Raw genomic sequence first — 19,824 nt, 5'->3', positions numbered from 1 at the left:
GCTTTCATTTTGGGCTCACATAGTCTGAAAATCTACACTTTTTGGGCGCTTCGTGCGCAAATGTTCAGTCAAACCGGCGCACAATTTGCTCCCCCCCCCCCCATCCGAATTTTAATGTCTCCACCGCCACTCTAGATATAGCATTTGTTCATAAGTTGCTAGTGAAAGCAATTAATATGACAAACGATCGCCTGCTGAGTGCTCAAAAGGGTGAATCTACCCATTACATGGTAAACAGTTTTGTTTTCTGTATGCTAACTTAACATACTACATAACATACTACATAACACCCATTACATAACAAAATAGAGTGCCATATTTTTTTTTTGTTCCGAAGCAATCATTCCCACTTTCATATATACTGCGCCCAGAAGGTATCCTTACGCAGGGGAAATCCTAATTTTATCATCCTGCCTATAATGACATTGAATCCAATGTGGCACCCAGAAGTAAAGTTACAAGCATTTGATTAGACGTGACAAACTACCCTATACACGCCAGATCGGGAGTATGCGACGACAATGTACAGCCATTATGGACAATGACTGTGGCCACACAAGATATTGATGGGATCAAAAGAACTTAAACAAAAAGAACTAAAGACAACTGAAAAATAAAGTAAAAGTTGTGAAAAGTACAGAGAAGAAAACAAAATGAAATAAAAACTTATTGCTTTAAATAAAGCTTGACTGAAGAAACTGTGCGGTCTCTTTGTTGTGATTGTTGGAATCTTTTCGCATTGTATAGGCCGGTTTGTCACTTTTAAAACTGGACTTTCGTCCAATCAAATGCTTGTAACTTTATTTCTGGAGGTCACATTAGATTCAATGGTGTTGCATAATGTACAAGATTAGAAAAAAAACTTACCCAAATATTAGTTTTAAAATTAGGATTTCTTTTCCAAGTTTAAGGATACTTTCCAAGCGCAGTATACTTACCATCTGATACTTCTTCAGCTTGAATATGTAGGTGTAAGGGCCCTCATTACATGTAATATTAGAGGATTTGTAAACATAATTGTTTTGCGCTGTATTTCTTATACAAAGATTAGTAATGAAATAAACAACTTATGCACTTCACAAAGCAAACAACAGCGGGCAAAAGTTACTCACTTGGTAAAATTTCTAAACGCAGAAATAATGCTATTATAATATTTAATTCTAGAGAAATGATGAGCAATTTTTATTTGAAATACAGAATACACAGAATACATACCACTAAATCAAGCTTTTTTATTACTATACAGTAAGGTATAGACAAAAAACTTTACTTTCTCACTATATATTTTTAGCGCAGGTGTATTAATTTATTATTTATCTATAATATATTTTTGCCCCACTCTTTTTTTAATACCAAGTATTAGTATCAATACATGAACATTTTCAAAACAATACTGAGAGTAGAATACAAGACCAAGATTATCTTCCAATTCTTCTGCAAAATATATCCCCTTCACATGACATTTCAGTGCAGTTATCCATTTCATCTGCTTGTACGCTCTCATTCCATGGTATCATAACCAGGACTTCTTCTTCGCTGTTCATTCATTCCATTTCATTTACTGCATGCTGTAACAAGTATATCTCATAAAAAGACAAGTATTTAAATGCTATATTAAATCACATCTCTGAAACTATAAACGATGTATTTCATGACATTTCACTTATAATATCCTGTTTTTAGGTCGCAAGAAAAATACCGATCTTCCTTTACAGACAAACGAAGTACATGTGGTAAGTCATAATCTTTCACTGTTTGATTGATTGCTTAATTGCGTACTTGCTTGATTGGTTTATTTGTTGATTGATTGAATGGTTGGTTGATTGATCACCATATTACAGTCAGGCATACACAACGCAGTAAAATATGTTCCTTTCCGAAATAAGTCGATCTGATTGACCAATTGTTTCACTGATGTATTCATTTATTTATTTATTTATTTATTTATTTATTTATTTATTTATTTATTTATTTATTTATTTATTTATTTATTTATTTATTTATTTATTTATTTATATTATTATTAGTGAAATTACCACATCGTAATACAAATTTGTTTCGTATGGATGGTTTCACCCATCCACACTCGTCAGTCGCTCCTATATTTTATAGTTGAGCACTTTATCTAGTGATGGTTTCACTATAATTTCTTACTATTTATTTATTTATTTATTTATTTATTTATTTATTTATTGATTGATTGATAATTGAAATCGTTTTATTGATTACCATATTACAGTCAGGTATACACAACGAAGTAAAATATGTTAATCTGTTCCTTTCCGATATAAGTGGATCTGTATCTGCCATTGCCATTTAAATTCAATTAAGACCGGGAAGCATGTGACGACCTTTATTGTTTATGTAGGTGTTTCTTTTTTCGTTTTTTAAATCGCCCACTCTTCATTCAAAACAAACCTACAATTGGCATATTCCGATTTGATTTAGACAAAATGCGCATACGTATTTCAACCTGACGCCAGAGCAACTTGTTACTGATGTTTTCTTGTATATATCAATTATATGCTGACTTTTCAATGTTGTTTTAAAGCTGTTAAAGGCATGATTACTTAATGCTGATGTTCCCTAATTTATAAAGGCTTATTTATTATTGCCATTCAATTTGTATCTAAATGAACATTATTTTTGTTACGCACTTGATGGGAATAATATTTCAAACGTACTAATTTGCAGATGCTGTAGTTCTTGATTCTGTAGTTTCCCGAGTGTAGTTCGTTAGCAAAAACAACTATAGCATATGATAATTTTTGAAATATACAAATATTATGGTCCTAAGAGCAGATGTCACATAATCCCCTTGTGAGAGTATCATGATGCAAATGATGAGCAACCCAAGAGTCGTTCAGCCGCCGCTTTGTCAATAAAGACAACACTGTTGCTTTGATAAGAACGTTAAATCCACATACTGGGTGCTTAAGTTTTAAAGTGGGTAGTCCGACTGTACAATGATATTGTCTACCTCACATTGTGGCCATCATTTAAACATTATTATTATCATTTTTGAGTTAAATTGCTCCAGTGGTTTGGATTCTAGTAGCACAAATGTGTATTAAATAGCTTGCCATCAAACACCCCGTTTTTGTTCATACCAACAAAACATACTCTCCCGACGAAATGTCTTTTTGCACCCCCTATAACCGCAGAAAATGTAATTGTAATGATACTACAAATGGAAAACGTATCAAACTGTCACTAAGATATAAACCCTTTAATCAATAATAGTTGTAATTGCAGGAACCTGGAACCCTCATTTATTATTTTAAAAAATAAAGAAAGCTCAGGGGGACCACTGGTCATTTACCAGGGGTATCATGCGTGGCCAAAGATTCAAGTAAAAAGGGTCTTTTTTCATGATCAGGCACTGTACACTCATAGAAATGACTTGTTCGCCTTGTTGGCGCAATTCAAAAGGAGTGAGTTTAGACAACTCAAAAATAGTGTAAAAGTTGCCAAAACAAAATTCATTTTAGTTATCCGAACTTAAAAAATGCTGAAAAAGCTCAAAGAGTTCCGTCAACTAATCAGCTTTGTTGGCATTACTTAAAAAGTTGATGTAAGTCGTTGCGTCAACTTTTTAAGTAATGCCAACTTCTGAATTCAAGTTCAGGGAACTTAGAAAAATAAACAAGGTTCAAAGAACCAATTAGTTGAGTTAGTGTAACTCACCATGTAAGTTGATGTAACTCGTTCATATTAAGTTACTGGTACTTATTGTTTTGAGTTATTCCAATTTGGTACTTTGTTACTTAATTCACGTAATTGGATCATTTTCTGCACAATTAGCAGTATTCAAATATTTATATTTGTAATCAGTGCAAAATTTTGTATACTATAGCACACCTCTAGAAAATTATGCTAACCTAGTTTCATTTTCTGAGTTGTAACAACTCAATAAAGTAAGTGCAAATGAGTGCGACCAACATAATGATATCGAGTCAGCGTTAGTCAAAACGCATGATACCCCCCTTGTCAATGACCAGTCCCCGGGGAAAGAAAGAAAACATATCCTTATTTTGCGGTAAATTACACAGTCAAATTCCATTGAAAAAAGTGGCGGCGCTGTTTAATGAGGCTCATTATGACGTCAATACCCTCTTGCTATCAAAAAGTTATCATGATCGACTTGCAGTTATCCCGACTGCACTGCTGGTCATCATCAACAATGTTTGATACAAATGCTATGTGGGTTCGGTTGTTATTACGCAAGCATTGTGGCACGTAAAACCAACCCTCCATTATCTTCGCGCTGACTTCAAATCAAATACAAATAGCTGCAACCTTTAAATCCGGGTATTTCCCTTTAAAAACACTGCTGTGTTGTTACTATTGAACGATATTAGACAAATGGGATATCAGCTGCGTTACTTTTTGTGCAGTCTTTAGATGATATTGAAGTAAATAAATAGGTTTCAAGTTAGTATTATTTACTAAATATTCAACAATTGTTAGTGCGGAAAGACATTTCGTCGGGAGAGTATTTCACGCCTACAATTTCGTGGGGTTTATGAGAAAAATGAGCTTTCACCTGTTTTCAAAATCTGTACTTTGATTGGGCAAAGTCTATTTGTCAATAATACGTATTACACACCCTTGATTGAAAAATGGAATATTTGATGGCAAGAAATTTCTTCAATAGTTAAAGAATAGACGACAGATGGGTCCAATATTATTTGAGTAGTGGATTACAAGGCTACTTTATTCAGGAAAAATAATGTTAATGTCATAAAAACTCCCCTTATCCTAACATGAGCAAAACATGTCTGGAAATTCAGTTGCGAGTTCAGATTATCGTGTTACGTAGTACACTAAAAATGCGCAACATACACGCCGCTAGTACGCACTTCGAAAAGCGTGTTCAACGATGACACCGTCTACCTTAAGATAGACGACATGCACAAACCACTGAAATACAGCGGTGACAGGCTAAACCACAGCTGACTTAGAATTATTTATGAATTCATTAATTGTTAATTCATATAGTTTATAGTTTACTATTTTTAAATGTTTCCCTGTTCTGAAGCTGTATCGACCATAATGTTTCATGCCTTGAACAATGACGCTTCACGCTTGAAACACACAATGCAATGTTCAATTAAAACAGAGAGCTGTTGCAGTAGCTTCCAGTCGCAGATCATACAAATTCGTGACTTTTTCCTATTCATGCGTCACCCTTTGAATATTTCCTATCATATTTACCTAAACTAAGATATCTGTCTATTTATTTAGTAACGTGATATTACGTTAATCAACCCATCATATGGTAACGTTAGTTTTTTTCTTTATTTTCATAAATAAACTAAGATTATGGATACCAAGTGCAAGGTGTGTAATTAGCGTGAAAGACTTCACGTGAAGCTCAGCTTGTTGATAGCTGTATACAGACAGCAACGGAATAGAGTACCAGTTAGGCCAAAAACATTTTTTTAAATTGAACGTAAGCTAACACTTCCCCATAAACTTTTTTGTAAGCGCTCTTTAGCAAAGTCATGGTTCATTGCATTTACAACCGTATGATAAAACAGGCGAAAACAGTAACTTTTTGCACAAGATTTGCAATTTAAAGAGAACTGGCCATTGCTCATTAACATTAAATATGATCATTCATTTTATTCAAGGAACACTTGAGTTTTTGACTTTTAAAACCTACATTATTGTCAAAAAATTGTGCTGGGATAGGTGGTTTTCAACAAATTTACCATATTCGCCTTGAATTGCGTTATCTGTTGACCTGGATGAAGGGAACACTTGAGGTTATGACAAAAGCCAATCACAGAATCCTATTTTCCACTAGATCTCACACAGCTCTTATGATGCTATGCACTCAACCGTGTAGTATAAAACAGAAGCTGGAAATATCTGTGTGCTCGGTGTATCGAGGTGGAAACTGTGCATTTATATGAGAATCTTTTTTGTAGTCAAACCTTTCCATATGCCCAGCACGTTTTCGACATCATTCACAAAAGGTTATAAAAGGTTGTCAGAAAACGTTTAAATGTCGGGTTATCTAAAGGGTATATTAAGAGTATAAAACGTTTTCATAACCTTAAAAATCATTTTTGATAATCTACTGCTCAGCAAACAAAAATGTTTTACAGAAAACGTTTAAATGTCGGGTTATATAAAGGGTATAAAACGTTTTAATAACATTCCAAAAACATTCTTGAAAACTTGATACAAAACATTCTAAACAGAATGTTATTTTGGGGAGTTGAAAAAATATTTTGCGAAAAATGTTTGCACAAAATATTTTCAATAACGTTTTAAAAACGTTTTCATGACCTTTATATAACCCGACATTTAAATGTTATTAAAAGGTTTTTTTAAAAACATTTTAAAAACATTTCTGTGTTTGCTGGGTTCAAATATTTTAACATAATGTTATTTAAAAGTATTGACACAATATTTGGCAGAAATGTTTGCAAAAGTAGTTTACAATAACATTTTTTGAAAACATTTAAAAATATTGTTGTAGTGTGTTTTCATACAAAACGTTATCATGACCTTCATATAACCCGACATTTTAATGTTATTTAAACGTTTTTACCTAAACCAAAAGCCAAAATATAACTTATTTAAAATGTTTTTAAAACGTTTTTGTGTTTGCTGGGTGAATAGATAAAGCAATTCAATCTTTATAGCAAGGGGAATGTGGTAAATCTGTTGAAAACGACCTATTCAAGAACAAACTTTTGATTAAAATGTAGGTTTTAAAAGTCAAAACCTCAAGCGATCCTTGCAATATTTTTTCAGATTTTATGTCATTAAATGAAAGAGCACACTTATATTGTTCATATACTACCTTCATTTCAATAAGCAATGACCAATTCTCTTTAAATTGTAAATCTTGTAAAGAAAAGTTACTAGTTTCGCCTGTTTTGTCATACAGTTGTAAATTCAATGAACAATGACTTTGCTTAAAGAGCGCTTACAAATTCGTATGTGAGGAAAAAACGAAAAATGATTGGCTGGTCTCATACACGGACCTTCCCTTTAGCTCTAATTTAATACCTTATTTTGTTGAAATCGGTTGAGAATTAATGAAACGGTGATCTATATAAATCCCAAGGAAGGAACAAAATCAAAAGTTAAATTTTAATCAATGGAAAGCAAGGCGCTAGTTCTCGTGTTTGACAACGTTTTGTGTATAAGTCAATGGGGCATGCAAAGTAGCCCGAAAGCTATATACATTTAGTGGAGCAATCTCCAACTTTTGAATTTGTATCTTCCTTTGCAATCCTACAAGCTGGAAAATACAACTATTGAATGCTGACATAATTATATCTTGTTTATGATATATATGAACTAACTGGTACCGTAATTCTTTACTGTCTGTATACTATGCAAGGCAAATAATTACGAAAGCCACTAACCGGCGCGAGCAGTTATAGAAGCTGTATCAAAATGATTGGTACCCGTCAGTTTGCATGGATGAGTCTCACACATCATCATTCAACATAACATGCAAATACTTTTTAACGTAATTGTATAACAAGTCATGAACTATACATTCTAGACATTTCAAGAGTATCCAATGTTGCATTTTGAAATGGCAGGCTTTTCAATAAACATAAAAATTGATGGGTACCAATCATTTTGATACACCCTGTATATGGAGGACTTTTATTCAAGAGTTTCGGCAAAGACATATGTTCTAAACAGTGGCATAATTAATAACGCCTATCATTCAATTGGGTGATGCTGACACCCTTGCAACGAATTGTTTTGTACATATTTTGACAAATGAAGAGCTTTGTTTCAAAACCCCTTACATCCACTTGCCAAATTTTGAGAACACATCAAAAAATCATCAAAATAATCACTGATATAAGGTGTTTTTCAACAAAAGCAGTTTTTGGCAGGATGCTCATCTTACCCAAGCATCCCACCAAAAACTGCTTTTGTTGCAAAGCCCCATATATCAGTGATTTTTAAGATGATGTGGTGAAGCGATATCAAAAAAGGGCAAGTGGAAGGTAAGGGGTTTTGAAACAAAGCTCTTCAAATATAGATCACGAACCACAAGTACCGTTGTTGAAATGAAGTATCATAACAACCATGTGCAACTTTTTACGATATTATAGATGCATGACCAGATTAACAGCAGCATCCCCCACTTTCCTCCATGAAAATATATATTTTATGCATCAGGTGAAAACTCGAATTTTTCTCATAATCCCAGCTTCGTGTACTATGGGCCACTGTAGGATACACATTTCTACTTTTAGAATCCACAACTTGGAATAAGAATGTTTGGGTGAAGGACCACTATGTGAGGTAGAAAACATAATGTATTACAATCTGGTAAAAATGGACATTTTATTGTTAAGTCATTATACAAGGAATACATTTAAAAAAATTTCACATAGCCCCCCAATGAAAAGTATTTAATTATCTTTGTAATCACTCAAAAAGCATTTTGTGTGAATTTTACATCTGAACTAGGTGCTATTAAATTTTTATGAGCCTTTTTATTTTACATGTAAAGTCTATGGCGGTGACGATTAGAAATGGACGGCAATATCGAAAAACCCTAATTTTGGGCCATTTTTTACACTAAAATGCCCATAAAAAAAGAATAGCACTTAGTTCGGATGTAAAATTCACACTCAATGCTACCTGAGTGAGTACAAACATAATTAAATACATTTCATTCGGGGGCTATAGGAAAAACAAAAAATGTCCTATACCTTAATGGTTATGGAACAAAGGTGCATACAATCTGGTAACGCACGCACCTCATAAGACATCTCAAAACTGAATGGATTTACGGTATTGACATTTGCATAATTATCCTCAGTACTTATTCTAAAACAATCGAAGAAAAATACTATTTTTGTGTTTTATTTTCAACATTGCAACAACAAAAAAAGATTAAAACGGCTTTATTCTTAAGTGATGTTTTTATTTCAATATTGACCTTTTTATAGATGTCATCTGACTTTGATGAAATGGATCAGGAGGACATTTGCATAATTATCCTCAGTACTTATTCTAAAACAATCGAAGAAAAATACTATTTTTGTGTTTTATTTTCAACATTGCAACAACAAAAAAAGATTAAAACGGGTTTATTCTTAAGTGATGTTTTTATTTCAATATTGACCTTTTATAGATGTCATCTGACTTTGATGAAATGGATCAGGAAGATGGCACTTCTTTCAATTGTCTCATCGATGAATTTGTCTTTCCATCAAATACAATTTTATCATCGGTGAAAAAGTCATTGATGCAGGTAAACACATTAATGCAACTTCAAGTTGTATTTTAATAATACTAAGTAGTTCTTCAAATTGTTACTTAAATTCATCAAGGAATGGTAAGATTGTGGTTAATAAGTTGTTTGACAGGTGAAATAGTGTTTGGAATATGAAAAGGGTGTAAACGCTGAAAGACAATTCGAGCACATCGTTATTGTTATACAATAAACGGCGACAAAATTGTTCAAATCACATAAATAGGTTATACCTTCATAGAAGCATTATCACGAATTCTAAGATTTGGTTTTGAGGTTTAGGGTTAGAGTTTCTGGTTAGGGTAAGGGTTTAGGGTTATGCTTAGGGTTAGGGATATAAAACTTTCGTGATGCTTATATGAAGGCATGAACCAAACATGCACATACTCAAGTTGCTACCTTCGCATCACCAATGTAGAACTAATATTTTTAATGTATCAAAATAATAATCACAGTACCTTTACAAATGGGAGTGGTACACATTTTTGATTGTGTTGAGAAGAGTAAATAATAATTATTGAAGAGGAACTCGACTTTTTGCGCGCCATTTGGATTTTGGAAAACAAATCCTCCACTGGTACCAGTGGTAGAACCTTACAAGCATAGCTTCTATCAAAGTTTACCTCAGTGGTATGCTGTGGTGTACCATCGCGGAAACAATTGGTTCATTGCGTGCCACAATATTTTCGGTAGGTATGAGTGCTTTAATTTACCTGTTTATCCAATAAAGGTAACTACCGTATTATTTTTACAAAAGTAGGCAAAGCGCTAAAAGAGAGAAGACGAGAAAGGAATTGAGCTTTACAGTGGGAAATAGGTGGGTCCTAAGAAGATTCTTGAAAGTGGTAATATTTTCTTGACCACGAACGGTGGTGGGCAACTCGTTTAAGGCGTAACATTTATAATATAGTGCTCATATCCTTCTTGGAGATATGGGAACCATAAACGTCGTCCAAATAAGGGGCACATGATCAATTTTTTGGTGGGTATGCTCCCCGATATTCGGTGATGTTGGGTCTTTTGGGAGCTGACCGCGCGGCGAGGTGTGCCGGCAAAAGGGTCTTTCGGAGCTGCAAACGGTCAAAATCAAAGGTCTTTCTTGATTTCTGGTTGAAAATTGCCTGACAAAACCCAGAAATGTGACAAAAGGATCTTAGTCTAAAATTATCCAAATTAGGGGTTTTCAGTGCTCTTTTTTGGTAACGTTCGCGTGTCTTTCGGAGTTGTGCTGTCCAAAAACGAAGTTCTTTCCGGGGAGCATTTTCGTATCGCCATTTGTTATTTATCCCCCTCCCCGGGTCGAAAATATGCGATATTTTTTTTGCAATCATAAAATGTTAATCTAGCTAGGAATCAGTGTATACCCAAACACGTGGGTAGATATCGTAGTTGGCAATTACGGTCTTATTGCCGACCAACCTCCTCGTCGATAAAAACCTCTTTTTTCTTAATACATTCGCTGCTGTACAGGGTGTCCCTTAAAGAACTGTATCCTCGGAAACTGAATTTTTGGGGCGTAAACCTAACCCAAAAGTTTCCGACGATACAGTTCTTTCAGGGACACCCTGTAGCCTAGTTTGCAATGGCACGGTATATCTACTCAGACTACAGGAACTAAGCTAATTTATACCACACAATGATTAAATATATAACCGCCACACTTAACGGTTAAGTTTAAAATAATTGACGCAATTCCACATGAATTAACTGTGTTATTTAAGCCTAAATATTTATGAGTTTTGTAGGCTGAATTAACATTTTGTAAAGGTCAATACTCTAACATGCAAAATAAACATGTTATTTAGCCTGTCATGTCATATTTAGATATGCTGACGTATATGCTATGCAATAACTATCATTGTTGTTAGCTATAGTATGCTATATTTCACTGAACAGAATAAACATGTGAAATGGCAAAGAGGGAATCAGTCGCTTTTCTTAACCTGAAACACTTATACCTTTTACAATAATTTCCTATCTCAATTAATATGGGGTTAAATTTAAAGCGATACGGTTGATCATAATTTATTTGGACATTAACCTTAACATTACACCCAATGCTACCGTAACAGAATCGGACAACAACGTTTGCACAGTATTTTGTGTGGGACCTGAGAGCACATTAGACATATCGAGGAATGTCCTTCTGATATCAAATTTTTCGCGATATAATACAAATTTTATATCAAATTATTAAAATTTTATATTTTTTATATTTAACAGTCCTCGAAGTAAACTTTATAAATCCAATAATATGTACTTAAAATGTAGGTATCTGGGATGAACAGCCGAGCATCAATTGAAAATTTTGACTTTCATATCTAAGATATACATTTTTTTAATAAACAAACCTACATTTTTGTTGGTGTTTTGGGGGAAAATCTATAGGGCCTATCTTCAATACGAAAGGTCACATTTTTCATATGATGGACGACTTTTCATCCCAGCTACATACACTTTAAGTATATATAATTAGATGCATACAATTTACTTCGAGGACTCTCAAATTTCAAAAATATCAATTTTTAATCATTTACCATAAAATGAGTATTATATCGCGAATTTCAAAAACTCAAAATGATTTGATATCAGAAGGACATTCGTCGTATTCAAAATGAAATTCGGTATGTCTGATGTGCTCTGGGGTCCCACAAAACGTCGCTATCCGAGCCCTTAAGGGGGTACTACACCCCTGCCCAATTTTGTGCCTATTTTTGCATTTTTCTCAAATATCATAGCGCATTGGTGACAAGTAAGATATATTATATGGGCAAGGACTACAACTACTGCACTGGAAATTTTATTTCAGCACAGACAACAGTTGTGGAGTTACAGTCAAAAATGAGGAAAACCAATATTTGATCAATAAATCAATAACTACTTGCCTTGAGTTGCTGAATTTTCAGTGCAGTAGTTGTAGTCCTTGCCCTATAATATACATATCTTACTTGTCACCAATGTGCTATAATTTTTGAGAAAAATGCAAAAATAGGCACAAAATTGGGCAGGGGTGTAGTACCTCCTTAAACTAGTTATAAATTGACCATGACGATGCCAAGTTTTCCATGTTCTCAACGCACCTCATTTTGGCTCGATCATTTTCTTTGTAAATCTTTGTTGCAGATTTACGGTGGTGGACTCATTGATTCAAACCGAGGGTGCCTATTCGATTGTCTGCCAAAGGATATGCAAGTACAATTGCTCCACCAGGTGAGTAGACTGCTAGTTTCACACTGCCATGCCGCAGCGGCAAACGGCATGACAGTATGACTGGGGAATAATATGCTACATACATGTACATTCATCACCTGTCATGTCTGTGTATGTGTGCAATCATAAATTGAATATAATACCGCTCTTTTCGAAGACACTAATCGTACAGGTGTAACTCTGCATTAAACTATTGATTATCAATAGACATAAAGACCTGGATCGTAATTCTATGTACGTTTCACCCATACCTTTACGATTAGTGTCTTTGAAAAGAGCGGTATTGTATTCAAATCTATGATTGCACATACACAGGCATGACAGGTGATGAGTGTAACCTACTTATAATGCAGGGCAATACATTCAAAAATATCTTTACCTATCGCTATGGTAATTGATTCAAGCAATCATTCTGACTGGTTACGGGCCTCGACAGACATTCTAGCGGATGTAGAATATTCGATGTAACAATCTGGGTTATTAATTTAATCTATTCCCATTCTATTTCCAATGAAGTTTAATTTCTAAAAGTGCTAATGCTTGTCGTGTTTCATATCAGACTAATGACGTCAAGACGTAAACAACATACGGGTCATTAATACTTAATTAGGTAAACCTAAATATGGAGGTATCCAAAAGTATCCTAATTAGCAGTTCAACGAATCTGAATACGGTCCTGGTGTTAAAAATTATGTAAATGAGTTGGAGGGGGTTACGTGAACAGGTACAGTATTTCGTATCTAGGGGATACTAATTCCAAGATCAAGGGTGAATAGGCATTTATTGGGATTACACATTGTTATGCATTACAATAAATTTGCACGAAGCCGGTGTTGCCAGTGAGTACGATTGTTTATATCTAAAGAATGATCTGAGTTTTTTAAACAGCTTGTTGGAAATTGCAATTTCATTATTCTCAGACTTTACAAAGACACTGTTTTCATTATCTTTAGCCTAAATGAACTGATTTGGCAAGCAACGGACAATTAAAATTACTTGAATCTCTGATAACTCCAATACAGCAGCTGCAGCAACAAGAACAAGAATGTAAGGTCGATTTTGAAATAAATTAATGTAACTTTCTTTTGCGTTTTTGTCGACCTTCAGGTACTTCAGACGAGCAACGAGGATGAAGAAGTTATTAGTCCATTCTGATATGGGAAAAAACCATTGTTGACGAAGATGAAGAACGTCATTTAACCCCGAAAAAGTTTTTGTAATTAAATCTATATGATTCTTCATCTGTCAACATATTTATTTATTTGCTTTTCTTTTCTTTCTTTTTTCTAAATTCGTTCGGCAAAGAAATATTGTTAATACAATTTGCGGAAGGAAATCTCAGGACTGTGCTAAAAATTTCAGAAGAATTATTAATTAGTTATAGTTACCAGTCTTGGGCAAATGATATTTCTGTAAATTTAGACCTGAAAACTAATTATATTTTGGCTAAACCATATTAGCGCATAAAAACGAGAATAATGGAATATTTAAATGTAAATGATAATGCAGTTACTAAAGTATTGTGAGGTGCAATAACAGAGTGAAAGCATTTGGGACGATGTGTTTTTTCAATGAGGAATTTATTTATTTATTTAGTGTGATTTTGTCTATCACATACCGTTGAATAAGTTGAATAATTACGAGCATTAAGAGAATTTTGAAGAGAATGTGAAAATGTACAATATTCTTAAATGATGAGATGTAAAATAGCGACTTGAGAGTAGTACTTAACGCCTAAAATAGCATATAGTTGATAGTCATAGCGTTCGCCTACAGTGAATTGAATTGAATTAAATTGGGCCCGATTCACCATCATGTATCGTTTGTGTAATTTGATAGCATCATGCGAGTTAAGTGAATAAGACAATTACATTTGAAATCCATACACCCCATGGAAGACATGAACTTAATCTCCCACACATGGGGTGTACAGGGTGTCCCTGAAAGAAATGTATCGTCGGGTATGGGTATGTTAACGTATAAACCAAACATAACTAAATAACCATTGTTGTTGAATTTTGACAATTGACCGCTCCGTTTTGGAAATAAAAGAATTTTACGGAGTCAAATGTGATGCGATCAAGCAAAATCAGTCGGAACTCGGATATATATAATTTTCAGTTTCTTATAGGATAGTAAAAAACATTTACAAAGCTGGAGTTTGCAGAAAACCCCATTGAAATTGAACAACCAGTTCCAAAGATATGAGCAATTAAAGAGTTTCTTAAACAATAGGAAACAAAAGGAAATGTATCCTTTGTTTGGCTATATCTCAAAATCAATTTCTCCGAGTTCCGACTGATTTTGCCTGATTGCATCACAAATATCTATCAATGACAATAGACGTCTCATGCGCTGGTGATGCGCAGTGATTAGCTCTCCGAATACAGATCATCGATTGATATTTGAATCCGTGGAAAGGCTTCAAAATGAGGGAGTTGCGTAAAATTCTTATATTTCAAGAACGGTGTGGTCAATTGTCATAATTCAGAAAGTATGTGATAGCTGATTTATTCCTCAACCACACCAGCTTTTTTATTCGTGTTTAGTTGTTGCGCCATTTGAAATTCATACTTAGAAGATTAAGAACATGTCTTCAATAGCGGGTGTATGGATCTCAAATGAAAAAGCCCAAATTATAGTGAAATGTATATAAGATTTATAAGATGATGTATTGTAATGTACAAAGTATAAATTTAGTTATCATGATTATGAATTTGAATACTTCTATGTGCGTACGTGAAGTGTAGAATTCCCCTTTGCATAAATTGTAACTATAATAATTATAAAAGAACCTTAAGTGTCACAAAAATATTTCTGACATTATTTGACATGTTTAACTCAAAATTACAATATTATTTCCCCGTGGGAGGCACTTAACACAAATGACCATACGGGTATGTTCCCCCGGAAAGACCCTCCTTTTTGGATTTCGCAGCTCCGAAAGACCCCCTACATTTGACCAAAATACAGCTCCGAAAGACCCTTGATTTTGATAAGACCCCAAAATTGCTCATTCCTCATATTTCTGTTTTTTAGGCAGCTCCAAAAGTCCCCATTTTACTTGTTCGCAGCTCCAAAAGACTCCCTTTTACCGGTACGCCGTCAGCTCCCAAAGACCCACCACCTCAAAATTCCGGGGGAACATACCCACCAAAAATATTTCTACACGGAAATTCATCTTTTGATGCCACCGTTTGGTTTGGTTACGTCATCGCTTAGTTTTGGGGCTATTTCCAAGTGAGTGAAAGATTAATTAATTATACTTCATAATTATTGCAATAAAATAAAATTCAGTACCTGAACTCTAAATTAATTAGTAACTATTCGATTTTAAGAAACTAGTGGCAGAGAAAAAAATTATAAAACGTTCTGATGCACAGGACAGTCAACTTAATGAAATCAAACAGTCAGATTAATTTAAATACGAACACTTGTTATATTTTTTAATTTATCTCATGTTGATATTTGACGGATACTTAACATAGAGAAGTTCAAAGAACCTGTAAAGTGTGCTGAGGCTTGTGGATCAACGTCTAGGCGTTGTGCCTGTGCGTAGCGCACTATAAATCACTACGCTTTTTTTTTAATGTAATGTAATTTTAATGTATTTTAATGTATTTTGCTTGTTTTTCATGATGGAAATAAATTAATTTATTCATTATTAATCAATCAATCACTGACATTTAAAGAGCGCCCCAAACCAAAAGAAATTGAAAGGCGCTATAAACAAAGAATAAACAATGATTGTACATCATGAAGATGCAAAATATACACCCCAACATTAATTTAAAAGATGAAATGTCATTGGTTTTAAGCAATTGTGAAAAATAATGTTTCAACAGTTTCTTGAATATGTCCAAAGACCCAGCAAGTTTGATCGGTAGTAATCATTAAAAAGATTATTGAATTGAATACTTGTAATCAAATTTAAATGCTGTATAAAATGAACAAGGTACAAATGCATATACAATTCTTAAATAATGAGATGTAAAATAGCGAATTGTGTTACTTTAATGCTTGAGAGTAGTACTTAATAATATATTGCGCTTAAAATAGTTTATAGTTGGTATTAGTCTAGCATTAGCTATATTATCAATTGTGATCATGGTGATGCGATCAAGCAAAATTAGTCGGAACTCGGAAATATTAAATTTTGATTTTCTTATATGATAGTCAAAAGCATTCACCAAAGCTGCATTGTGCAGAAGCCCCATTGAAATTGAGCAACCAGTTCCAAAGATATGAGCAATTAAACAGTTTCCAAAACAACAGGAAACAAAAGGAAATAATTATTACCTTTGTTTGGCTATATCTCAAAATCAATATTTCTGAATTCCGACTGAATTTTCTTGATCGCATCACAATTATGTGAATTGAAGGACCTATTCTCAAATCCTTCATACACGTATAATAAAATAAACAAAGTTCAAATTCAGTTTAAAAGAAGAATTAAACGAAGTATGTGTGCAAGGTTAAGATAAACATAATTGCTGCATGCGTGAATGACAAACATTGAATGATAATTGCGATCTGTAAAGCCCGATCCTGACTCCACTTCGCAGCGCGATGCGATGCTGCGATGCTTTTCAAACATCGCAGCATCGCGCGATGGAATTAAAATGTACATTTTAATTTCATCGCACGATGTTGCGATGTTTTAAAAGCATGTGGGGTCTGCATCTCCTTTTAAGGTCATTCTACCGACCTTGATTTTCCAGCAGCCAATCAGAAGCGTGTACGGCTGCGATATCGCAGCGCGATGCGAAAAAGTTGAACATTGTTCAACTTTTTCGCGGACCAAAATTTCCACCGCGCGATGAGAATTTTCACCGCTGAGCTCGTAAAAACCTGGCTCAGATTACAGTTTTTTAGCATCGCAGCATCGCATCGCGCTGCGATGTGGAGTCAGGATCGGGCTTAAGATGTTATTTTCTATTTTAATCAGCGACCGTAATATTTTAGAGATTGTGTAAATATATAATATCTTGCTATTAAAATTCATGCAGAATGGTATGAAATTATTATAAGCCAACAACTCATGTGTACTTGTGTATAAGTTTCCATGAATAATAATGCCATCCAGCATACTGAGAAATCTTACAATATGTATGAATTTTGTGTTAATAGAATATAAGACAATTCCATGAGAAATGAGTGTACCGATGAGAAACAAGTGTACCGAATATATTTTAATGTGATAGGACAATTTGATAAGAAATGCGTGTGTCGAATATGTAACATGAGCAGTATAATTCCAAGAACAGAATAAGTTTCTTCTTTTTTGAACGTTATAATGTTAAGTGAGTGTGTTGTGAAAACGTTTCCATATGGCTCGTATAGCTTGAAAAGATTGCAATCCATTTTTCATATCACCAACAGGGTGCCACAATCAGTTTTCATGGTATTTTGAAATGTTACTGAGATTTTACTGAACCATAATAGTTAAAATAATATCTCTTTCCTTAAAAACACCTATGTATCAACAGCTAGATTTGCTTAAAGTCAAGTTTCTAAAAGTTAGATATCGGACCTCGAATGTGTAAGCTTGTGTACTCCAAACCCATGCATAATTATTGTGTAGCAGAAATCGGCACGAATCATTTAGAGATACCATATGTTTTAATTATTCGATACATAATATCTTGTGACGCCAAAATATATTTTGATGGTATTTGTAAGAATTGCTAGAGGCCGAATTGAAACAGATTAAAACAGAACATAATCCTCATGATAGAAAACCAAACAAATACATGTTTAATTCATCCTTGCCGTGTTATATTTTCCTCATGTTATCCAATGACTCACCATCATGCCGACGTCACAAAAAGTATTCAACATTAACCATTCTTAGTCAGTGGGAGTGGTCTAGTTCGTAGACACATTTTTGATTGGACAATCGCAAGATTTCGGGTGCCGTTTATCAGGCCGTAGACGACCCCACGTCATCATGCGTCTTGATAATGCTTTACACGCTTGTAGAGGTGCGCGTATGTATCGCGATGTGTGCGTAGACTAGTGAGGGGAGTTTTTATGACGGTAACTTATTTTTTGCTTTAAAAAATTGTTTACAGTTATTAAAATAATATTTAACTGAATAAGAATGAGAATAAACGATAGGAATTTTTATTTTGCCTATCCTCTACCTATGATAGACGACAGGCAGGTCCAATATTTTTATCGTAGTGGATACCGGCTGCGCCGGCATCCACTACTCAAAATATTGGACCTGCCTGTCGTCTATCACACGGTAGAGGATAGGCAAAATAAAATTCTATCGTTGATTGATTGATTGATTGATTGATTTGTTGGTTGGTTGATTGGTTGGTTGGGTGGTTGGTTGGTTGATTGGTTGATCGATTGATTAATTGATTGATTGATTAATTAATTTATTAATTTATTTATTGATTGATTGAAGTATAATTATTTTGTGTAAAGCTGTTAAGAGTGTTCAGTGTGACTATAAAATAAGTGGATAAATGTTTAGGATGAAGACCTTATATCAACTTTATTTTTAAGGAGAAATTAGGTTCAATTGCTAATGATTCAGTATGGTACATTTTTAGAGAGCATGTTTGGAGACACAAAATGTTTTGCTTGGTTTGCTGATTTCATCACAGCCAGCTACGTTTATATGTCATTTGCAGCGGAACAAAGATTCTGTTAATTTTGTCCTCGATGAACTGGACCTACAAGTCCTAGCCATTATCAAAATAGCTTTTTATTTTCTGTGATATAAAAGAACTACAATTCTTACAGGTAACACAATATTGAACTAATTTAATTTGAATAAATTAACACAGTAAGTACTAAAACGTGATTTCAAGTCTTTAATTTGTTGTCTTAGTCTGTCCTTGACATAGACACGATTATTTGCTTTAATATCTAAATTTAATATAAAACCTCAAAGTATAAATAATTATTTGAATAGCTAACTCAGTGCACAAAATACTCAGAATTTTATAAATAAAATCAAATTTAGATGCATAATTTAAAATCTATTCGCGTTTATTCAATTCACTTGTAAGGGTACTTGTTTATATCAAATATAATTATTATAGCTATTTTTCATAATGGAATAAAATGAAATGTATGAACAATATTTTGAACGGGAATTTCCACCTTGATATTCAATGTGTATAATATATAAATTTGAAAACAGAATTTACGTTACTGTTAACATGTGTAAGCAAAAAAAGGTATTTAGTAGAAAGCCAGATTTAAATATTACTATATTTAAACATGTTAAATAATGATGAAAATAAAACACCATGTACGAAAGCAAATGCTATAGACTTTGTATCTGTCTCATTTTCAGAAAGTGATATGTAAAATGCAACTGTGTTAACTATGTGTACAAA

General features: G+C 33.8%; 1 protein-coding gene across 1 annotated transcript in view; it reads left to right on the top strand.

Moving 5' to 3' along the window:
• Positions 1-14,472, top strand: part of LOC140142368 (uncharacterized) — a 92,461-nt gene extending 77,989 nt beyond the window's left edge. Inside the window, exons 7-10 of the mRNA XM_072164336.1 lie at positions 1,684-1,733; positions 9,134-9,253; positions 12,377-12,463; positions 13,571-14,472. Of these exons, the coding sequence (XP_072020437.1) occupies positions 1,684-1,733; positions 9,134-9,253; positions 12,377-12,463; positions 13,571-13,618 (305 nt within the window). The 3' untranslated portion in view covers positions 13,619-14,472. The remainder of the gene's footprint in view (positions 1-1,683; positions 1,734-9,133; positions 9,254-12,376; positions 12,464-13,570) is intronic.
• The last annotated feature ends 5,352 nt before the right edge of the window (positions 14,473-19,824 follow it).

The sequence above is a fragment of the Amphiura filiformis genome, chromosome 20, assembly GCF_039555335.1.
Source record: "Amphiura filiformis chromosome 20, Afil_fr2py, whole genome shotgun sequence".
Taxonomy (NCBI): domain Eukaryota; kingdom Metazoa; phylum Echinodermata; class Ophiuroidea; order Amphilepidida; family Amphiuridae; genus Amphiura; species Amphiura filiformis.
The sequence above is the reverse complement of the archived record's forward strand: the minus strand, read 5'-3'. Positions and strand labels throughout refer to the sequence as shown.